This window comes from Protopterus annectens, chromosome 4.part0, assembly GCF_019279795.1.
Source record: "Protopterus annectens isolate FY-2018-M chromosome 4.part0, PAN1.0, whole genome shotgun sequence".
Taxonomy (NCBI): Eukaryota; Metazoa; Chordata; order Ceratodontiformes; family Protopteridae; genus Protopterus; species Protopterus annectens.
Window position 1 is genome coordinate 472238614 of NC_056733.1, and position 20844 is coordinate 472259457.

The following is a 20844-nucleotide window of genomic DNA, read 5'->3' on the forward strand; positions in this document are numbered from 1 at the left end:
CATCACTAGTTCTCAATCTAAAAATAAACTTGCATCTAAAAATGTAGCATCAGAAAGTGTTGTGAAGATTTAAAACATCATAAAAACTGTGTATAAACACTTATAAATTCATATCTTTACCTCTCCTATTGCACTTCCAGATAAATATATATATCAAGAAAAAACAAGTAAAAATATATATACGAGAACACACAAAGGCACATAAAAATAAAAAAAATATGGTTAAAACATGCTACATTCAGGATTTAGGTAGGGGCCTATTTTTAAGTACTGGCTTAATGCATATTTTATCATTAAGCCCTTTACCTTTACCTTTATTAGCCCTCATCCTAATGATCCAGTTAAGCTCACAAGATTCTACCTTATTTCTAAAATCTCCCCCTTCCTTGTCCTGAGAAGTAACCTCTGTAACCATGAACCTAAACTCATGTGTACTGTCATTGTTTGCAATGTGTTTCGCCAAGCAATTTGCATGTATAGAATTATTAATACAAGTGTTCCCCGATACGATTGCATAACCTCCTGTCTGTCTTACCCATATAAAAAGAATGACACTCTTGACAGACAGCTAAATGGACTAAATGGCATGTATTACAGTTAGCTAAAACTCTAAATTCAAGTTGCTTCCCTGTGTCAGGGTGTATAAAGGCTCCAGTACTATCTACATATTTGCACCAATTACAGTCCAAACATGGATGGGTGCCATAAACAATTGCATTGTGTCTACTATGACTTGTAAAACTGGAATGGCACAACATTCTTTTCAAGTTCTTTTTATTCTTATAAACAAATGATGGTTTGGTTCCTACTCTTGACATACTTCAAAATCCGTCATTAAGACTTGCCAATGTTTCCTAAATACCTTCTCAGTTTCCTTAATATTACTTGAGTAAGTTAAAGGTAAACAAATGTATGTATCTACCTTATGTGGTACTACTGTCCATGGTCCATCAGAAAAGTATGGTTTTCCCATTCAGACTCCTCATGCCTGTAACAGTGTCCAATGTTTTCTCAACCTCAGTAGCATTGTACCCTCTCTCCACAAATCTGGTCTGCAAACTATCAACCTCGATCTTTTGGTCTACACCAGTAGCATTCAGTCTTGAACCCATGAGGGCTTTACCCTTGATAATATTTTTAAATATGTCGGGGGTGCATACTCTTCCTATGCAAATATGTATTTCTGTAGCATTTCTTATGGTAAGTCTTAGTTGTCAAGGTGCCATCAGCCACCTTAATGACTGTGACATCTAAAAAATCAGGTTTCTCCTTAGAATTATTCAAGGTAAACTTCAAAAACGTGCTGGTGGTGGTGTTAATGTGGTGATAAAAATCCTGTAATGATTCTTCACTACCTTCCCAAACCAGGAAAAGATCATCCACAAACCTCCTTTAAAAAAACACGTTCTGAAAGTATCCCAAAATATGTTGTTCCTTCCAAAAAGCTAACACCATGTTGGTGTAACTATTGGCACATGATGTGCCCATAGCTACGCCATCTTTTTGTAAGTAAAAGGAGTCACCAAAAATAAATGCATTATTTTCCAAAATCAATTCCATGAACAGGCACAAAAACTCAGTAAAATTCCTACTGAATTCACTATGCCTGTTCAAATATTCCTTTAACATTTCAGTGTCAGTAGAATTTGGTGTGCATGTGAATAGAGACTGGACATCTAAAGTGACAAGAATATAATTATTGCTGAATGGCCTCTTAGAAACAAACAAATACAGATCACTCAAAAATTGTCTTGTGTCTCTTAATACATACACATTTCTATCAAGTACAGGTCTCAGATGCTTCTCAGTAAATATAGACAGACTCTCAGTACACCACCCCCTCCCAGAAACAATTGGCCTAAGAGGTGGTTTCTGGGGGTCGTTATGTATTTTCAGCAAGCCTTGTTTAAGCCAGAGCTGTAGTTTATGATGCTCAGAGGTTGAAGGATATGGATATGGGACTACTTAAAAATGAATTATGTGTAGTTATATCTGATAACATGTAGCTATATTTAGGAAAGAAGGAAATATGTTGTATGTTGCTTTGCTGAAGTTTTAGTAAGAGATATAATATTTTGGCTTTTTTTTTGTTTGTTTCTGAGATGATATTCTGCTAGTATTTTAAGACATTTTTATAGATGACTTCAGGATTTTAAAAATACTGTATTTGTTTAAAAGATTTACTATGAGCATGAATGCTAAGTCACTGGAACAGTTAAGTATTATCACACAGAATTATAACTTTCATATTACCTGGTGAGATAAATTAGATTCATCAAATGGTACCGATCCTGTTATTTATTACATTGATACATGTGGGTAAAAAGATTTTAACAGCAAAATTATTTTTATCAAATTTGGCATTTGACAAGTATGTGTTGATATGTGTAAGAAAGAAGATTTAATATTTGACATTTGAACCAGTAGAAATTATATTCTGATGTTTTATATTTTGTCCATGAGGAACAGCAACTGATAAGATTATTTAAGATCAAAATATTTCTTGTATTCTGCTAACATCATATTCATTGTAAAAAGAATGACGAAGACAGGAGTTAGTTAGAACTTCTTCCTTAGTTAAGTATGTACATTTATTTTGTTAAAATAAACATTTGAAGGGGAGTTGTAAAATATTAATGGGCATAATATTATTTTATATGAATATGTAAGTGAGTTGGATGAAGTTGTGATGGCTGTACCCAAGGGTGAGAGAGTGGTGATTGGAGCAGATTTCAATGGGCATGTTGTTGAAGGGAACAGAGGGGATGAGGAAGTGATGGGTAGGTATGGTGTTAAACAAAGGAATGCAGAAGGTCAGATGGTAGTGGATTTTGTGAAAAGGATGGACATGTGGACATGGCTGTGGTGAATACGTATTTTAACAAGAGGGAGGAGCATAGGGTGACATACAAGAGTGGAGGAAGATGCACACAGGTTGATTATATCTTATGTAGGAGGGCCAGTTTGAAGGAGTTTGGAGACTGTAAAGTGGTGACCGGGGAAATTGTAGTTAGGCAGCATAGTATGGTGGTTTGTAAGATGACGTTGGTGATCAAGAAGAGGAGGAGGAGTGTGAGGGCAGCACCAAGGATCAGATGGTGGAAATTGAAAAAGGGTAATTGTGAGGTGGAGTTCAGGGAAGAGTTAAGACAGGCACTGGGTGGCAGTGAAGAGTTACCAAATAGCTGGGTAACTACAGCAGAGCTAGTAAGGGAGACGGCTAGAAAGGTGCTTGGTATGACATCTGGACAGAGGAAGGATGACAAGGACACATGGTGGTGGAATGAGGAAGTACAGGAGAGTATACAGAGGAAGAGGTTGGCAAAGAAGAAGTGGGACTGTCAGAGAAATGAAGATGGAGTATAAGGAGATGAGGTGCATGGCAAAGAGAGAGGTGGCAAAGGCTAAGGTTAAGGCATATGAAGAGTTGTATGAAAGATTGGGCACTAAGGAGGGAGAAAAGGACCTGTACCGATTGGCTAGACAGAGGGACCAAGCTAGTAAAGATGTGCAGCAGATAAAGGTGATAAACGATAATGAGGGAAGCATACTTAAAAGTGAGTAGAGTGTGTTGAGCAGATGGAAAGAGTACTTTGAGGGGTTGATGAATGAAGAGAATGAGAGGGAGAGAAGGTTGGATGATGTGGGGATAGTGAATCATGAAGTGCAATGGATTAGCAAGAAGGACGTAAGGATAGCTATGAAGAGGATGAAGAATGGAAAGGCTGTTGGTCCAGATGACATACCTGTGGAAGCATGGAGGTGTTTAGGTGAAATGGCAGTGGAGTTTTTAACCAGATTGTTTAATGAAATTTTGGAAAGTGAGAGGATGCCTGAGGAATGGAGAAAAAGTGTTTTGGTACCGATTTTTAAGAATAACACTACTAAAAAACTCCTGTTGTCCACCACGGCAGTAAAACTTGATAATAAAATCAAAACTTTAATAAAAAAAGAATATAACATAAAACAAGCAGTCCTCAGTCTTCCGAAACTGTACAGTTTTTTGCCTCATATTTTTACACTTCTCCATAAAATTTGTGGTTTTCTGGAAATTCATTAAGGATTGAAATTAATAAATAATGGCAAACATTTTAGTTTCAAACTTCATATCCTTCAGAAAAATGCATGCCAATGCAAAACCTATTATTCCAGCAACTTTCTAAGTTTATAAGAACAATGTTTAAAATATGTCCCTATTTGTGGGTTTCCCCACCCTCCATTAGTTTTGCTTTTGTCCAGATATCTTATGCTAAGAGGATGACAGCTGTGCTTGCAACAGACACTTCTGGGGTGAGCACATGGCTATTTAACATACACCACTCCCCTAAAATGCCTCATTAGCATTTGTGGTAAGACATAGAGACAGCCCCACCCACGGTGCTGTACCTCTTTGAGGTAAGGCAGTGCAGTAGGGATGTCCCTGAATCAGAAATGGCTAGTTCCAGCAGTAAAAATTATTTACTGCTGGTGGTTAACGTTTCTGAATTCCAGCCATAATTTAATGTAATGAAATCTAGTAGAGATGTTGCCTTACAATATACTTTTTATTCAAATGATCAATTTATTATTTAGTGAACCCTAACTTGACTGGGCTGTTTGCATGGGAAACAGAATATGTTCTTCGTGTTTCACTGTTGCAGTCATTACATTAGGGTAATCTGCTGGCAGGTTGCCCTCAGTTGGCCTGAATAACAAAGTCCTCCATCGGTTGCTGTCTCCTCTTCCATGACGTCAGGGGTATAAAACACGCAGCCGACGCCATTTTAATCAGTCTTTCTTGCCGCGCAGTGCCCAAAGCAGAAGCAGTTCGCAAGTGCCGGTCGGCCAACTCCTGAAATTTTCATTTTCGAGTTTCAGAACCAAAGTCTTCAAACTAAATCTAAGTACCCCATTGGGGAAACTTTTTCTTGCTCCTTACTGATGTCAGTAAAAGTTAATAATTGTATTACTTGTGGGAAGCAAATACCTCATAAGGATTTTCATTTGTACTGTATTCCTTGCCTAGGCTCTGATCACAACTTGCCTTGCTGCCGGTTTTGTGCTAAATTTAACCAACGTACTATTAAGCATCAGTATATTTTTGCTTCTATGTATTTTGGTACAAGATTTAACTATCCTGAAATGTTGTCGGTTAGCAATCCGGCTACCGAAATTCACAAAAAAAAAAAAAACGCAAAGAAAAAGACAGAGACAGACCGTTGAGGTCCAAAACCGATGACGAAGCTTCTCCTATGCCAGTCGCTGGTTCGCCGGTACTCAGTGAGGTGCTTTCGCAGCCCCTGATGCCCACTACTTTTGAGTCACAGGCCTCTACCGAGACCCATTCGGAGTCCAGTATGCTGCAAGATTCTGGATGTCTCTCCCTTGGATGTGTCTGGAGCCACTGAGCAGGCACCGGCTTCTGAGGGTGTTTTCAGGCCTAAACATTTGTATATTAAACCGACGCCATCATCAAAAACAAGGCCAAAACCTACTTCTATGTCTAAAAAACCAACGCATGAACAGGTTTCTATTTCTTCTAATTCCTCTTCTGATCAGGAATTTTCTATTCCCCCTTATGAGGACTCTGATGCAGAGGAATCCATCCCTTCTGCTTCTCCTCCTGAGGATTTTTCTTTTGAGAGATCTCTGTATACCTTACATGAACATTTTCATTGAGAGACGACTTTCAGAATCCAAAAAGAGGCTTAGGGATTTTCTTCTTCTTCCTCCACATAGGCCTTTGGCTATATCTCGTTTTAGACATTGTTGATGATGCTTTCTCAGAATCCAGCATGCCTCCTGATTCCCTGCCTCTGGCTCCTAGGCACTAGATAGATATTACAGGGTTCCTCCTGACCCACAAATTTCTTTTCGGGGAATCACTGCTGATTTCAAATTATTTTCAGGGGGTGTTAAGGCTTCTACAGCCTAAATCGAAAAATCCTACCCTTCTGATAGAGATTCCAGGGTGCTGGGGTAAGAAGGTTTATACATCTGCAATCTGCAACCTTGGCAGTCAGGGATGAAACTGCCAATCTATTATACAGAAACACCAAACAGCATGTTAAGTGGCTTCATTGAAACAGAAAATGATGTTGATTTCTATCAAAGGGAAAATAAGGAGTTACAGGATTTGCCTGCACCAAGCAGAACAGATTGAAAGCATACTTTGCAATGTGGTTTTGATTCCTGTTCTTGCAGGGTCAGCCAGAACTGGATCTGTGATAAGAAGGCATGCTTGGCTCAAGTAGCAAAATTTGCCTGATCATGTTAAAGCTAAATTGTTGGATGCTCCTTTACAGCAGGAAGGTCTCTTTGGTAATAAGGCAGAAAAGGTTTTAAAAAAGATGGAAGACAAAGATAAATCTATGCAAACTGCAAAAGATTTCTTGCAAGTGCAACCACCCAGGTTCAGTAGACACTGGCCTACTAAGAATTGGTCCTTTCCAGTGTCCAATACAGCTGCTTAGGGCAAACCCAGATGCTCCAAAGGCTCCAGGTTTCAGTCAGAAGGATCTTACAAGTCAAAGCAATGGGGTGCCTCCTCCTCCAAATCAGGAGGTAGCAAAGCACCACCCTACAGTAAACAGTCTCAATGACTTTCCTCTGCCATCTCCAAGCACTTATCTTTTGGCAGGAAAACTAGCACTTCATGCTCAAAATTGGCATCTAATTACCCAGGACAAGTGGGTCTTAAATATAGTATCCCAGGGTTACAGATTTAATTTCCACACATTACCAACTCCAAACGGATGGCCAGATCTGCCACCAAATCAGTGGGCAGAGGCCCAGAAACAAGTCATGTCCCTCATGGCTATGAGGGCTATTCAACCAGTTCCAGAAAAGGAAAAAGGACAAGAGTTTTATGCAAGACTTTTTCTGGTTCCCAGAAAAGGCAAATCATAGCGTCCAATCCTGGACTTATCCATTCTAAATACCTTCCTGGACATTCCCAAATTCAAAATGCTGACTTTATAACAGCTACTGTCTATGCTAGGCAAAAATACCTGGTTGGTAACTCTAGACTTAAAAGAGGCATACCTGCATATCCCAATCAGTGAATCTTGCAGAAAATACCTCCGCTTTAAAGCAAGCTATTTGCATTACCAGTTCTCTGCACTGCCCTTTGGCTTATCTACTGCACCTAGGGTCTTCACAAAGTGCCTGGCACCAGTAATTGCATTTTGCAGACAAAGAAACATTCAGATTTAGCCATATCTGGACGATTGTCTCATTCAGGCAGAGGACAAGGACACTCTTCTTCAGCATCTGGCGTTTGTAAAAAAGGCTTCTAGCATGCCTAGGGTACACCATAAATGAAAAGAAATCACAACTGGTACCCTCTCAAATAATTACATTCCTGGGTGCAAGCTTGAATACAACTGCCCAGATGGCTTACCTCACGCCAGACAAACAAATTCAATTGACAACATACTTCAAACAAGTGGCAACAAAAACCCAGCTATCTGCAAGACAAATTCTGCAGCCTTTGGGGTTCATGGCATCCTGCATTCTACTAATTCCATATGCAAGACTGCATAAGAGGAAACTTCAATGGTAACTAAAAAGCTTATGGAGTCAACACTGTCACAGCCTGAAAACAATGATTCCTCTCATTCCCTGCCTGCAGCAGGAGTTCCTTTGGTGGGCAGAGGCATGTCACCAAAACAAGGGACTGTCATTCATTCTACCCTCTGCCACCCAAACCCTAACTACAGACTCATCAGACTATGCTTGGGGGGGTCCATCTGTCAGGGAGATGCATTCAGGGCAAATAGAGCCCAAATCAAATGCATCTACATATCAACCAAAAGAAATGCTAGCTGTACAGAATGCTCTAACAGCCTTCAAGGACTTCCTTCATCCAGGACAAATACTGATAAAGACAGCCAACACCACAGTTATGTGGTACATAAACAAGCAGGGGGGGTACCCACTCCTACCCCCTTTGCAGACTAGCCATGGCCTTGTGGAACACAGCCTTGATTTACCAAATACATCTTCAAGCTCAATTCCTGCCAGGAAATCAAAATACTCTGGCAGACGGCTTAAGCAGAAATCTTATGGACCCACGAATGGAAACTGGACCCACAAATCTTCAGCGTGTTGACACGAAAATGGGGAGCCCAGACATAGATATTTTGCCTCTCCTAAAACTACCAGTCAGAAAAATTCTGCACCAGAACTCAACACAAAAAAGCTTGGAAAGTGGATGCTTTATCCTTCAGCTGGAAAAACCTATCAGTCTATGCCTTTCCCCTCTCGTCTGCTCTCCAAGGTTTTACTAAGTCAGACAGGAAAAATCAAAAATGATTCTGATTGCTCGGACTGGGCTGTAACACTGGTACCCACTTCTAAGGAATATGTCACACCTTCCTCCATGGTACTTGCCTCAAACACCTCATCTATTGTCTCAGCAGAACTATCAAATTCTGCATACTCAGCTCAAACTCTGCAGCATGGCTAATCAACTAAACTCACCAATCACATCTCTCAGTAAACCTGTGATGGATGTCATTTTGGAGGCCTAGAAGGCCTAGTACTAGAAAATCTTATGCTGATAAATGGAAGAGATTCTGTGCTTGGAGCGAAGCACAAGGAATAGACACAGCAAGCCCGATATTCCTCCAGATTTTGCAATACTTAACTGAGATGCTTCACATGAAGTTCCTTTGGTGGGCAGAGGCATGTCACCAAAACAAGGGACTGTCATTCATTCTACCCTCTGCCACCCAAACCCTAACTACAGACTCATCAGACTATGCTTGGGGGGGTCCATCTGGCAGGGAGATGCATTCAGGGCAAATAGAGCCCAAATCAAATGCATCTACATATCAACCAAAAGAAATGCTAGCTGTACAGAATGCTCTAACAGCCTTCAAGGACTTCCTTCATCCAGGACAAATACTGATAAAGACAGCCAACACCACAGTTATGTGGTACATAAACAAGCAGGGGGGGTACCCACTCCTACCCCCTTTGCAGACTAGCCATGGCCTTGTGGAACACAGCCTTGATTTACCAAATACATCTTCAAGCTCAATTCCTGCCAGGAAATCAAAATACTCTGGCAGACGACTTAAGCAGAAATCTTATGGACCCACACGAATGGAAACTGGACCCACAAATCTTCAGCGTGTTGACACGAAAATGGGGGAGCCCAGACATAGATATTTTTGCCTCTCCCTAAAACTACCAGTCAGAAAAATTCTGCACCAGAACTCAACACAAAAAAGCTTGGAAAGTGGATGCTTTATCCTTCAGCTGGAAAAACCTATCAGTCTATGCCTTTCCCCCTCTGCGTCTGCTCTCCAAGGTTTTACTAAGTCAGACAGGAAAAATCAAAAATGATTCTGATTGCTCCGGACTGGGCTCGCCAACACTGGTACCCACTTCTAAGGAATATGTCACACCTTCCTCCATGGTACTTGCCTCAAACACCTCATCTATTGTCTCAGCAGAACTATCAAATTCTGCATACTCAGCTCCAAACTCTGCAGCATGGCTAATCAACTAAACTCACCAATCACATCTCTCAGTAAACCTGTGATGGATGTCATTTTGGAGGCTAGAAGGCCTAGTACTAGAAAATCTTATGCTGATAAATGGAAGAGATTCTGTGCTTGGAACGAAGCACAAGGAATAGACACAGCAAAGCCCGATATTCCTCAGATTTTGCAATACTTAACTGAGATGCTTCACAAGGGCCTATCTTTTTCTTCAATAAAAATCCATGCCTCTGCCATCTCAGCTCATTACAACACAGAGCCTCCTCTCTTCTCTCATCCCCTGCTAAAGCAGTACCTCAGAGGGGCCAAAAATTTAAGGCCTCCCAGAAGAGCACCGACTCCTGCATGGGACCTTAATTTTTTGCTTGAAAAACTCACCCTACCTCCTTTTGAACCAGCTGCTACTGCAGATATAAAATTTCTTTCTTGGAAGACAGCCTTTCTTTTGGCAGTCACTTCAGCTAGAAGGGTTTCAGAACTACAGGCTTTCGTGGCAGTGGAGCCTTTCATTATCTTTTACCCGGACAGGGTGGCCCTCAGGACCAATCCTTCTTTTATGCCTAAGGTGGTATCCAGTGTAGCTCTTAACCAGACTATTCACTTGCCAACTTTTTCCCAAATCCACAGAACAAGAGGGAGCGGATTCTGCATTCATTGGATGTACACAGACAACTAAGATTCTACTTAAACAGGACAAAATCTCTAAGAAAGTCTGAGCAACTACTGGTGGCATTTGCTGCAGGAACAGAGGGAAAGGCTATTTCAAAGCAGGCTATTTCCAAATGGATAAGCCATTGTATTCATTTCTGCTACATACACCATGGTAAACCTGTCCTCAAGGGGATCAGATCCCATTCCACCAGGGCTGCTTCTACTTCTGCAGTCTTTCTCATCGGGGTCCCTACCAGAGACATTCTAGAAGCTACTACTTGGAGCTCAGGTCATACGTTCACAAAGCATTACCATTTACCTCTATTTTCTAAATCCAGGGCAGGCTTTGCAACAGTAGTCCTGCAGGGCCTTAAAGCTGCTCCCAATGCTGTTTAGTTCCATCCTCCCATCCATAGCTTTGGGATTCTACCCAAATGTAATGCAACAGTGAAACACGAAGAACATAGTACAGTTGTGTACACTTACCATAAATGTAGATGTTTGAGTGTATTCACTGTTGCAGTCCAGGTTACCCACCCGCCAGCCCCCTTTCTTCTCTATTATTATACCTTTTCTTTCCTTCACTATGCTCAAAAGCCTTCGTGGTGTATTTGCTTTTAGTTGAAGGTAAAATTTTTGTGTTCAAAAGTACATGTATATATATATATATATATATATATATATTTTTTTTTTTTTTGTTTTTGTTTTTTTGCTCCCCATTTGGGGGGCACCTGACATCTGGGGCAAGAAAAACTGATTAAAATGGCGTCGGCTGTGTGTTTTATACCCCTGATGACCTGACATCATGGAAGAGGAGACAGCAACCAACGCAGGACCCAAGACTTTGTTATTCAGGCTGACTGAGGGCAACCTGCCAGCAGATTATCCAAATGTAATGACTGCAACAGTAAATACACTCAAACATCTACATTTATGGTAAGTGTACACAACTGTACTTTTTAGCTGGAGATGACAGTATCAAGATACATTCCTTTTTTCCTCAGAGTTGCTGTACTTTTCCTTAATCCAGCTGGATGCAGAGGGCTGGGGTTGGCAGAACTCCCTGCAAAAGCATTTTTATTGAGTTTTTTAAAGTATGTTTCTCACTGGAGAAGAACATGTTTCATTGTAACAATTGTATTAAAGCAAGCTTCATTAAAGTCATTATTAGCAGAGTGTTCTATTTCCCAAAACTGTATACCACGTGTTGCTATGGTATAAGCACAGTAAAAGGATTCTTGTAGTATGAACAATGTATGGAAACATTTAGGAAATAACCATTGCAGATAGCACTTGTTTCGTGTTTATATTTCCTCATTCACTTGGATATTACTTGTAATATTACCCTCATTCAAACTACACCCCACCCATCATGCATCTCTTATATATCACTATATGTTTGCATTGAAAATGCCTTTGACCAAGTCTGTATTTCAGAGATATGCTGGCATTACCAAAATGAAGTTACTTTTTCATAACCTCATCATGTGCAAATGGTAGCTGATGGTTTGGTTCACAGATGCCCAGGTTTAGACAGCGCAGTGGTGCAGTGGTAGCATTGTCGCCTCGCAGCAAGAGGTTCTCCGGTTCGATTCTCAGCTGAGGTGCCTTCTGTGTGGAGTCTGCATGTCCTCCCTACATTCATGTGGGTTTCCTCCAGGTGCTCCGGTTTCCTCCACATTATAAAGACATGCGCCTGGAGCGTTTCTCCCCGGGCCTACGCTGAAAATTGGCTTTGCTTCAAGTTGGACTTTCCCGGTTAACAAATGTTAAATAAATAAATTTAGAGCTCAGCAGCTGTGATATCTTGTATGACTTTTCTGTTTTCAGTTATATAGTTAGGCACACTGCATGGTATACACTTTTGAAAAGTAATTACTTTGTGCAATGAGATGTTATAATTAAAATTAAAAAGCCCAGGCATATTCACAATGGTTTTGTTTTATAAAATTCAGAATTTTCCTAAATGTCTTCTTTCCATTGTGCCATCTTGGCTAAATGTCTTTTTTTGCTTATGGCTGGCATTTCAGAAAGTTTTGTGTGTGTGTGTGTGTGTGTGTGTGTGTGTGTGTGTGTGTGTGTGTGTGTGTGTGTGTGTGTGTGTGTGTGTGCGCATGTATGTGTGGGGTCTATATTAGAACATTGAAAATTTTGAGTGTTCTAATATAGAACCCTATGAATCAAAATTTTAAAACATCGAACATGCAGAACAGCAAATTTTTTCCTAGGGAAAAAAAATTGCTGTTCCAAAACACATACACACAACACAAGCACACCAAACAAACAGCAATTCATACACATACACCTAAACTCTTACACCTAACCCTACACTAAACTATACATACACCACTAACTATCCACTTACCTTAACCCAAACCCTAACCCTAAGGTCCATCACTATCACACAGTCACCTCACCCGCGCCCTAACCCTAATTCACCTACCCCACCCTAACCCTCACATCCACACAATCCCACACTTACCTGACCTGCACCCTAACCCTTACTCACCTAACCCACCCTAACCCTCACATCCACACAATCGCACACTTACCTGAACCCGGCCCATAATTTTCCACCACAGCGCTGAAAATACCGAAGCAACAGAAACGGACAAACAGATTCTTTCCCTAGGAAAAAATTTGGTTTTCTGTTTCTTCGATATTTTCAGCGTTCGCTTAAAATGGGTCGATATTAGAACACTCGAAATTTTGAACATTTGGTGTTCTAATATAGACCCTATGAGTGAAACTGGCTTACAAACTGGGGGTACAGTACCAGAATTCTTGGCTACTCCCCAGCTACGGCTACTGTACTGTGGACTGTCAGAAATCTGCAATATACCAAGCTGTTATATTTGTAGTATATAAAAAAATGTGCAGTTGATGAGAACAACTCAAAAGAAGGCATTTTACAAATTCTTATGGGGTTATTCTAATGTATCTGAATTGTGCATTACAAAAAGTTACCATTAACATTACAGTAGTATAAATTATTAAAAAAAATGATGATGACAAATGTTATGTTGTATTACAACATTGCAGATATAAATGTCATAATTAAATAGCAGAAACCAGACAATATGAATGCTTTCAAAAGGAACTCGTTGATGCATAAGTGTCATACATGAATTTCAATCCTAATCTTCTAAGATCAGTGTATGAAGTGCAATAAAAGTGTTTCATCATGTTTTGGTGCATCTATTCAAGATTCATAAGATTTTGTCCTAAATTAGTTACTGTCTTAATAAAACATGATTTATTTATACCTTGTGTAATTTATCTTGCACAGGAATTATAGTTACTTTGTGGATCATTGATCGGATTGGTCGTAAGAAGACAATGGCGCTATCATTCTTCATGTTTGCAATATGTGCTCTTTTACTGTTTCTCTGTGTTGGCAGGTATGTATAGTAGGATGCTGTGATGTGTTACTGCTTTTTCAGTAAGTTAGTCTATTCTCAAGCAGAGGTTGCTCAAAAGGCTTTAAGAGTATGACAGCCCACATGGTGTATATCCAGATATGGTAACACCAGTGATTTTCTGTGATGGGAATGAAAGAAGACATAGCAAATAATAAAACAGAGTAGTATAGCTGCTGTTCTTGCTGCTATTCTGATGTATTATTATATTTTGTATTTATTTGTTAACTGGGTAGACCCACAAAGCACAAATGCTTTCTTTCCCTTAACTGCTTCCAGAAATAAGGTTTAGTTATACGTTCCCTTTATATCAATTTTGTCACGTCTCATGTATTCAAATAAGACACAGAGGCATAGCAAGAGGTTCTCTGGTTTGATTCTCAGCTGGAGTACCTTCTGTGAGGAGTCTGCATGTCCTCCCTGTGTTTGTGTGGGTTTTCTCCGGGTACCCCGGTTTCCTCCCAAATTACAAAGACATGCGTCTGGAGCATTTCTCCCTGGGCCGCCAATGAAAATTGGCTTCATTCCAAGGCAGACTTTCCCAGTTAACAAATGTTAAATAAATACAATTTGGCTATTTTAGCCTTTTCATACATTTTAAACACTTAAGAGATTTCAAACACTTTAATCATTGTGTCGCTATCTCAGACATTTCGAATAAATCGATAATTATTTTGAATAATTTGAAAGCTATGCCACTTGTTTGGCAACTGAAAATCATTTAAAACGAATTTAAGTAACTTTGAATAACCGCTGACTTGTTTGCGAGTTTATTCTTGGATATTACTCCACTTCTAACTGTGTGCCTCATAGTTTGCGAGCTGCTTCAATTTCGGATCCCACTTCTGACACCATGTTCCATGCCTTGCGCATTCAAATGAGACACTGAGGCATGGGATGGGTTCAAGACATTTATTGTACATAAACTCATCAGGTGCTGTAACTGGAACATATACTTCAAACTTCATATGCTTACTGACTTCATATGCTTACTGACTGGCACATTACTTCTAACACACTCACATGTGCTTCTCCATCCAAGCTTGCACTCACACTGACTGACTATACAAAATGGCACTGATCTCACACATGCTCAGTAACTTATATGCACGTGCTCTCTGACTACAGTAGCTGACTAGGTACAATAACACACTGATCTACAATTTTTGCTTTTTACAGGCCAATAGGTTTAATCTCACTCATGACCTTTCCAAATCAGATTTGATCCCTTTACCATCCTATGAATGTAGGATTTAGAAAAAGGTGAACCCAGAATGTCGAGACAATGGTCATTGTGTGGCATATTGGTCCTTAGATTCCAAGGAATATTTAGTGTAAAACAGGGATTCTTTCTTCGAGTTTGCCTGTCCTGACATGTCTTCAGTGCAGTAGGTGTTTCCCACTTAATACTAAGCCAGTATCCACACTGTGCTTCATGTTTCCAGTGGCATTTCTTGTGTTCTTCTGCCATCTACCAAATGACAGTGTTGTGTCAAAAGCATGCACACTCATTTTCTGCACCTCTTGGGATGTTTGGTCTCCTTCTTCCTAAGGGTCCTAGACATGGCCAACAAGAGCATGCAGCTATGCCCTCTGCAAATGTATATATATTTTTATTTTTTATTCATATATTTTTTTCTACTAAAATGTGAATAAGGATGGTGGGAACTGACTGGCTCCTGTATTTAAAGATCTACAGTTACCCGTTTGTGGACTTTTTTTGCTCTTTCATTGAAGAGCTGGAGCAGGAGGGGATAGTCTGTGTGCTAGTAGAAGGAGCGGACTTTTATTTTTGTTTTTTGCTCTTCACTTTCAAGAGCTGGTGAGGGAGAGGGCAACTAGCATTCTGCAATTTTTCTGAAGTCCTTTTTTTTATCTTCACTTGAAGGGGCACTAGTTCATGGGACTGGCACAGGCTGCCACTGACTTTACCTATTCTAATTCCATTAGTCCTATTGTGGCCCCATGGCTTTGCTATTTTGCATGAGTTCCTAAAACTGTAACTCTGGCTCTGATATTCATTTGCATATTAGAATTTATTAATATGAAACAATGCTTGAACAGGAACCCTATTCAGAAACAACCACAGTGTATTTAGTCAGTTGATTACTTCTAGCTATCATGTTATTGTTCTATTTTTCTGTATGAATAAGAAAACAAATGTGTTTTGCTGAAAGAATTAATGGTTGTATGGTGCTCATCTGACTGTTTTGCTCTGTATTAACCATTTTCTTTGTGCCAGTTTTTTTTAACCATATTATGTCTATTGAGCACACATCACTTGTTTTTTATTTTTTATTTTTCTGGGGGCTGGAGATGCAACAGGTAATTCATGACATCTTAGTTTAATTAAGCTTTTTTGGCTTACATACATATGACAGTACTTCTATTCCTGTATTGTGATTAAAATGTATCAATATGAGCTGTATAATGCATATTGTAACTTTGCTTGATTACATTTACTTATAGCATATATTAGGAAGAATTTTAAGTACTAGCTGATTCAACCATCCTTTTACATGAATGATTCAATGAATACTTGATGGCTTTGATGAAGTGTATAATAGCTAGTGGCATAAATAATGTTTTATCAAAACCATGGCATTAATCAGGTGGACATTATTACAAGGAATATATATGAAAGATGTGGAGTGAATGACACATCTGTGTAGTTGACTACTTTGGTGTATCATAGAAGTTTGTAATAAGAATACAAGTATATTTCAGTCTATCTGTGTTATTTGACAGAGAACTGCACCTATGTGTATGTTGCCTAAAATAAAAAAAGTGGGAGAAGGAAGTCAAATGGGGTAACCAGGAAAGGAATGATACCAATGGAGAGGGTAGTAATCGTTGGGTGGTTGGATAGCCACAAAAGTGTAATTGTGGATGGGGTATGGTCTGAGGGCAACTGTATGTAGTAGAAGCACAATTTCTCCAAAATGTTAAGCCTGGAGTGCCAAAGGCCTGTGTAATTTGTAAAGGTACATAATAGGGTAAGATCTTGTATGCAGACATGCCCCATTTTGTAGTCATAGTACTGTGTGCATGGAATGTACATGCACATGTCCTCTCCAGGATCATTCTCAAGTCATAGAGATTCCACCAAATGCATACAGCATGGTCCCAATGGGATAACTTATGGGACAAGACCTGTATACTTACAGATGGTAAAGTGCTTACAGTTGTCCTGATCCCCACTTTGCCACTGCTTTTGTGTGGGTTTTCTTTGCCAGCAGTGTGGATCCACATAGTGCAGGCAAATCTGCTACCAGAACCAATCATATCTCAACCCACACACAATGACACTACAGAGCCCCTGCCAGTAGGGGCTCACACAGTATTAGATACTTCAATTACCATGTTATGGTAATGACCCTCGTGTCACCTAATGACAAACAGTTTCATGAACTAAATTTAGGCATGATGGTGGAACACAGTAATAGCATGAAATAGTTACCAAGTAAGATATCATCTGCCATAACTTAGTAAATAGCTGTTCCCTCATACATTTTATAGTGGCAGTACCACATCTAGTACACTACAGTCTACTATGCATGCCTTTGTGCTAATCAAAGACCACAGGCATTTTCTCTATGCTGCTCATCATTAGTGTAGTCTGTGTTTGTGGATCTTTGAAATGATAGGCAGTGTCCAGAACAGTGAACAGAATGCTGCGCACCGTGATAATAAATACCCCAACCCGCTTTTAGCAATATTTTGCTCCTGCTGGAAGGAAGAATAAAAATATAAGTTGCTGTTTTTTCTGAGAAAAGACGATGGCAGATTTTATTTTATTTATTTATTGCTTTCAGTCTTGAAAAGCTATTATCACTAGTGGATTATCAAAGTTTTTTTTCATAAAATGAACATAGTTCTCAAAGGAGGAGAAGTGAATAAATGAATACAGTCTTAGATTGCTCTGCCTGCATGTTTTTGACTGGTTACAAATGTATAATCATTAACTGTATGAGTCTTGGAGTCATTAAATTATAACTGTGAGTAGAGTGCCATGATGTTTTAGCATATCGTCTGATGAGTCACAAATCAGGTAAAAAAAAATCTGGTGTAGATTTGTTTTGCATGCATGAAATTAAACTCCTGTAGGATCTTTTGTTTATAGTGCCATCATAATCTATTTGCATTATTTTTTTTCTAGAAATGCGGAATTTATAGTGTTCTGAGTTTGTAATGATTATGCAAAATCTTATTTTACAGATTGATTAAAGTGTCTTTTCAGAAAAATCTCTGATTAATTTGTAAATTTTCTTACATAACTTGTACCATGCAGACTAGATGACAAATATATCCTGGTGTCTTTTAAATAAGATGCGGAAATCTGTAGTCTCTGTTTTCAGTATAGATCCTTGATGAGAACTAGGACTTGAAGTTGTATTGTAAATAAACTCATTTCTTACCTAATTTTATGGACACAGGAAGGAAATTTTGATGGTTATTTATTCTGGCATAACTAATTCCTTCTGCTTATATATTTAATGGCACAACGGACAGTTTAGATGTTCCAAATAGTTAATATCTACTGTCAGTGATCATCTTTGTTTTAGGAAGGCAGCATCGTTTGGATGAGATGCAAAAGATCTAGGGCACGTGTTGGAAGAAAGGGTGCAGGACATTTACAGTAAGCCTTTTTTGCACACATTTCAATCTTTAAGTCCTGCCAATGCCCATGTAGAGTTAGCAGGTTCTCCCTGTGTCTTCCTCCCACCTCCCAAAAATATACTGAATGTTTCCACCTCAAAGTCTCCAAAAAATGGAGTTCTAGGCATCAGTGCAGACTTAGATGATGTTTATCTGAGTAAGACTTGTGAAGACCAATCACAACTGTGGTGCACAGCATCTTCTAGAGAGGAAAATACATCACAGACTCCACACTGTGTCAGGTCTAGCAACTTGATGGTATAAAAATTGTCTCTAGGTGATTGGGTCACTTTGACTAATGTCGCTAAAAATAGGGCATGGGTATTTGCTGATGATAAGTGGGTTGAGGAGGGGTCTATGTGCCCCTGTTGGCCAGTATGGTGGATAAAACCCAACAGCCCTGTGTCAATAAGCTACTGCCCATCCAGTGTCCAGTTGCCCAGCTTAGGTTGTCTGGGATAGCTCTGTTGAGAAGAAGCTGGGTATAAAACCAATCAATATTTCAAACATGGAATAAGGAATACAACACTCAATGTAGGTTCAGTAAGTGGATGTAACTTTGAAGTGGGTGGCATGATGGTAAGGAGGAGGCTGGACATTCTTTGTACTCAGAAGACAAATGAAAGGCCAGAGCAGCAAAACCACTTGGTTTGGAATCCAGAATATACCTCTCAGGAAGAGGATGATGGGCTTGAAATGGTGTGGGAATTGTGGAGAAAAGAGGCTTCAGAAGATAGGGAAGAATGTATTCAGAATTAGTGACGGACTCATGGCAATTAGAGTCATGTATAAAGATAAGCAGTATTCATAATCTCAGCCTATGCCTCACAGCAGGGTTGTGATGGCAAAAAAAGTGCATTCAAGCACTAGTTGCAGGGTCTTCTTGATAAGCAGGAAAACAGAGATGGTGTTTTTAATGCGGTACTTGAATGCATAGATTGGGACATATGGAACAAGGTACGAGTACTCCCTGTGTCCACATGGGTGAGGCAATAGGAATAAAGAAGGAAAGACCATTTTACAATTATGCTGGCAAATGGATTGTTGGTGGCCAACACATACTTCAGCAGGAGAGACAGTCACAAGATCACATACAAAAGTGTCAGACATACAACTCAGGGAGACTTCCTGCTATTAAGGAAAGGGCAGTTTGACAGAATCAGTAATTGCAAATTCATCTCCAGTGAAGTAGTTAGCTCACCTTATAAACCATTTGTTGCCACAATCATTTGCAAGCAGTGGTCAGAGAAGGCTCTAAGATTAACAGAGACTAGGCCGAAGACCTGGAAGTTGACTGGAGTGGAAGCACAATAGCTCAAGGAAATACTCAGGGTGCTAGCATCACAGAAAGAAAATTAAATAGATGGAGTTGAAGAAGAATGGCAACACCTCTAAACAGCATGTGCGAGGAGTCGGACTATGGAACAGATATGCTGCTGAGCCAGGTATGGAAATCAGGTACATAAGGAAAGCTGTTGGTGCAATGCAAAAGTCCAGGAACCCATTGAAGTAGAAAATGGAAAAAATATATATTGACAAGTCTAAGAAGGAATACTGGTTTGTCTAACAAAGAGGTGAAGAGAACAATTGGGATAGCAAAGAACTAGGCATCAGTGCCACTCTACCAACTTCTGGAAAGTGACTCAACAGGTGGCACAAAGAAATTCTATCAGATTGCAAGACAGACAGAAATATAAAGAAGATAAGTAGCAGCCAGAGCCAGATCCAGCACTAGGCAACATAGGCAGTCACCAACTACCCACTGGCTTTGGGAGCCCACTGACGGGAGCTGCCGCAAAAACATAAAACTTACATTTCTTCTTTAAGAATGCACTCTGGGTGCATTGCATTTCTTTCTTGAAGGACACACATAGAGTGCATCCTTAGTAAAGTGTGTATGTTGTGTCTTTAATATGACGCACACATTTAAAGTGAAACAGAAGACACAATTGCAATTTTAAGAGCATAGATGCTGTTGCCATCATTCCTTTCCAGATGAATACATTGTGTGTGTGTGTGTGTGTGTGTGTGTGTGTGTGTGTGTGTGTGTGTGTGTGTGTGAAATGCCCCATTTAGGAATGGCAGGTTGGTTAATTTATTCAGGTTCAAACTCTATACCTTCAATACAGGACCTAAGAGCCTGAATCTTCTACAACAGCTGCCAAACTGTCATCAGCAAGAACTGCTGCGTTTTAGTGCATTTTCAACAAATATTGATTTTTCTGTGAATGTGCAAGCAATGTTGAACTTCTGTGAATTTACAACCAATGTTGACTTTCAGTGCATTTTCAAGGAATATTGAATTTCAAAGGAAAATTACTGTTGCTCATGCTAAGTTTGTTTTCAGTGTGTAAATATTTTGTTTAGGAAATGGCCATCATCAGTGTTTTTGCTATAAATTTCAGAAGCAGTGTTAGTAACACAGCAGGTAGCATACTTGCTTTTGGTACAGAAGGCTGTGTGTTCTACTCCCACACCATACACAGAGAGTGCTGATATTGAATACTATGCTCCCGAGTGTTTCCTCCTTTGCATAAGATGCCTGGTAACTATGATCTGTTGCTAGTTTGACAGTCATTCCCCATTGCAAAATTACCAACTTACCATTTTTATTTTAATGCAAC

The 20844-nt window shown here is 39.6% G+C and overlaps 1 protein-coding gene across 1 annotated transcript in view; it reads left to right on the forward strand.

The window, feature by feature from the left end:
• LOC122799383 (SV2 related protein) overlaps window positions 1-20844 on the forward strand; it is a 416834-nt gene that overhangs the window by 335203 nt on the left and 60787 nt on the right. Inside the window, exon 13 of the mRNA XM_044068393.1 lies at window positions 13432-13543. Coding sequence (XP_043924328.1) covers window positions 13432-13543 — 112 coding nt within the window. The remainder of the gene's footprint in view (window positions 1-13431; window positions 13544-20844) is intronic.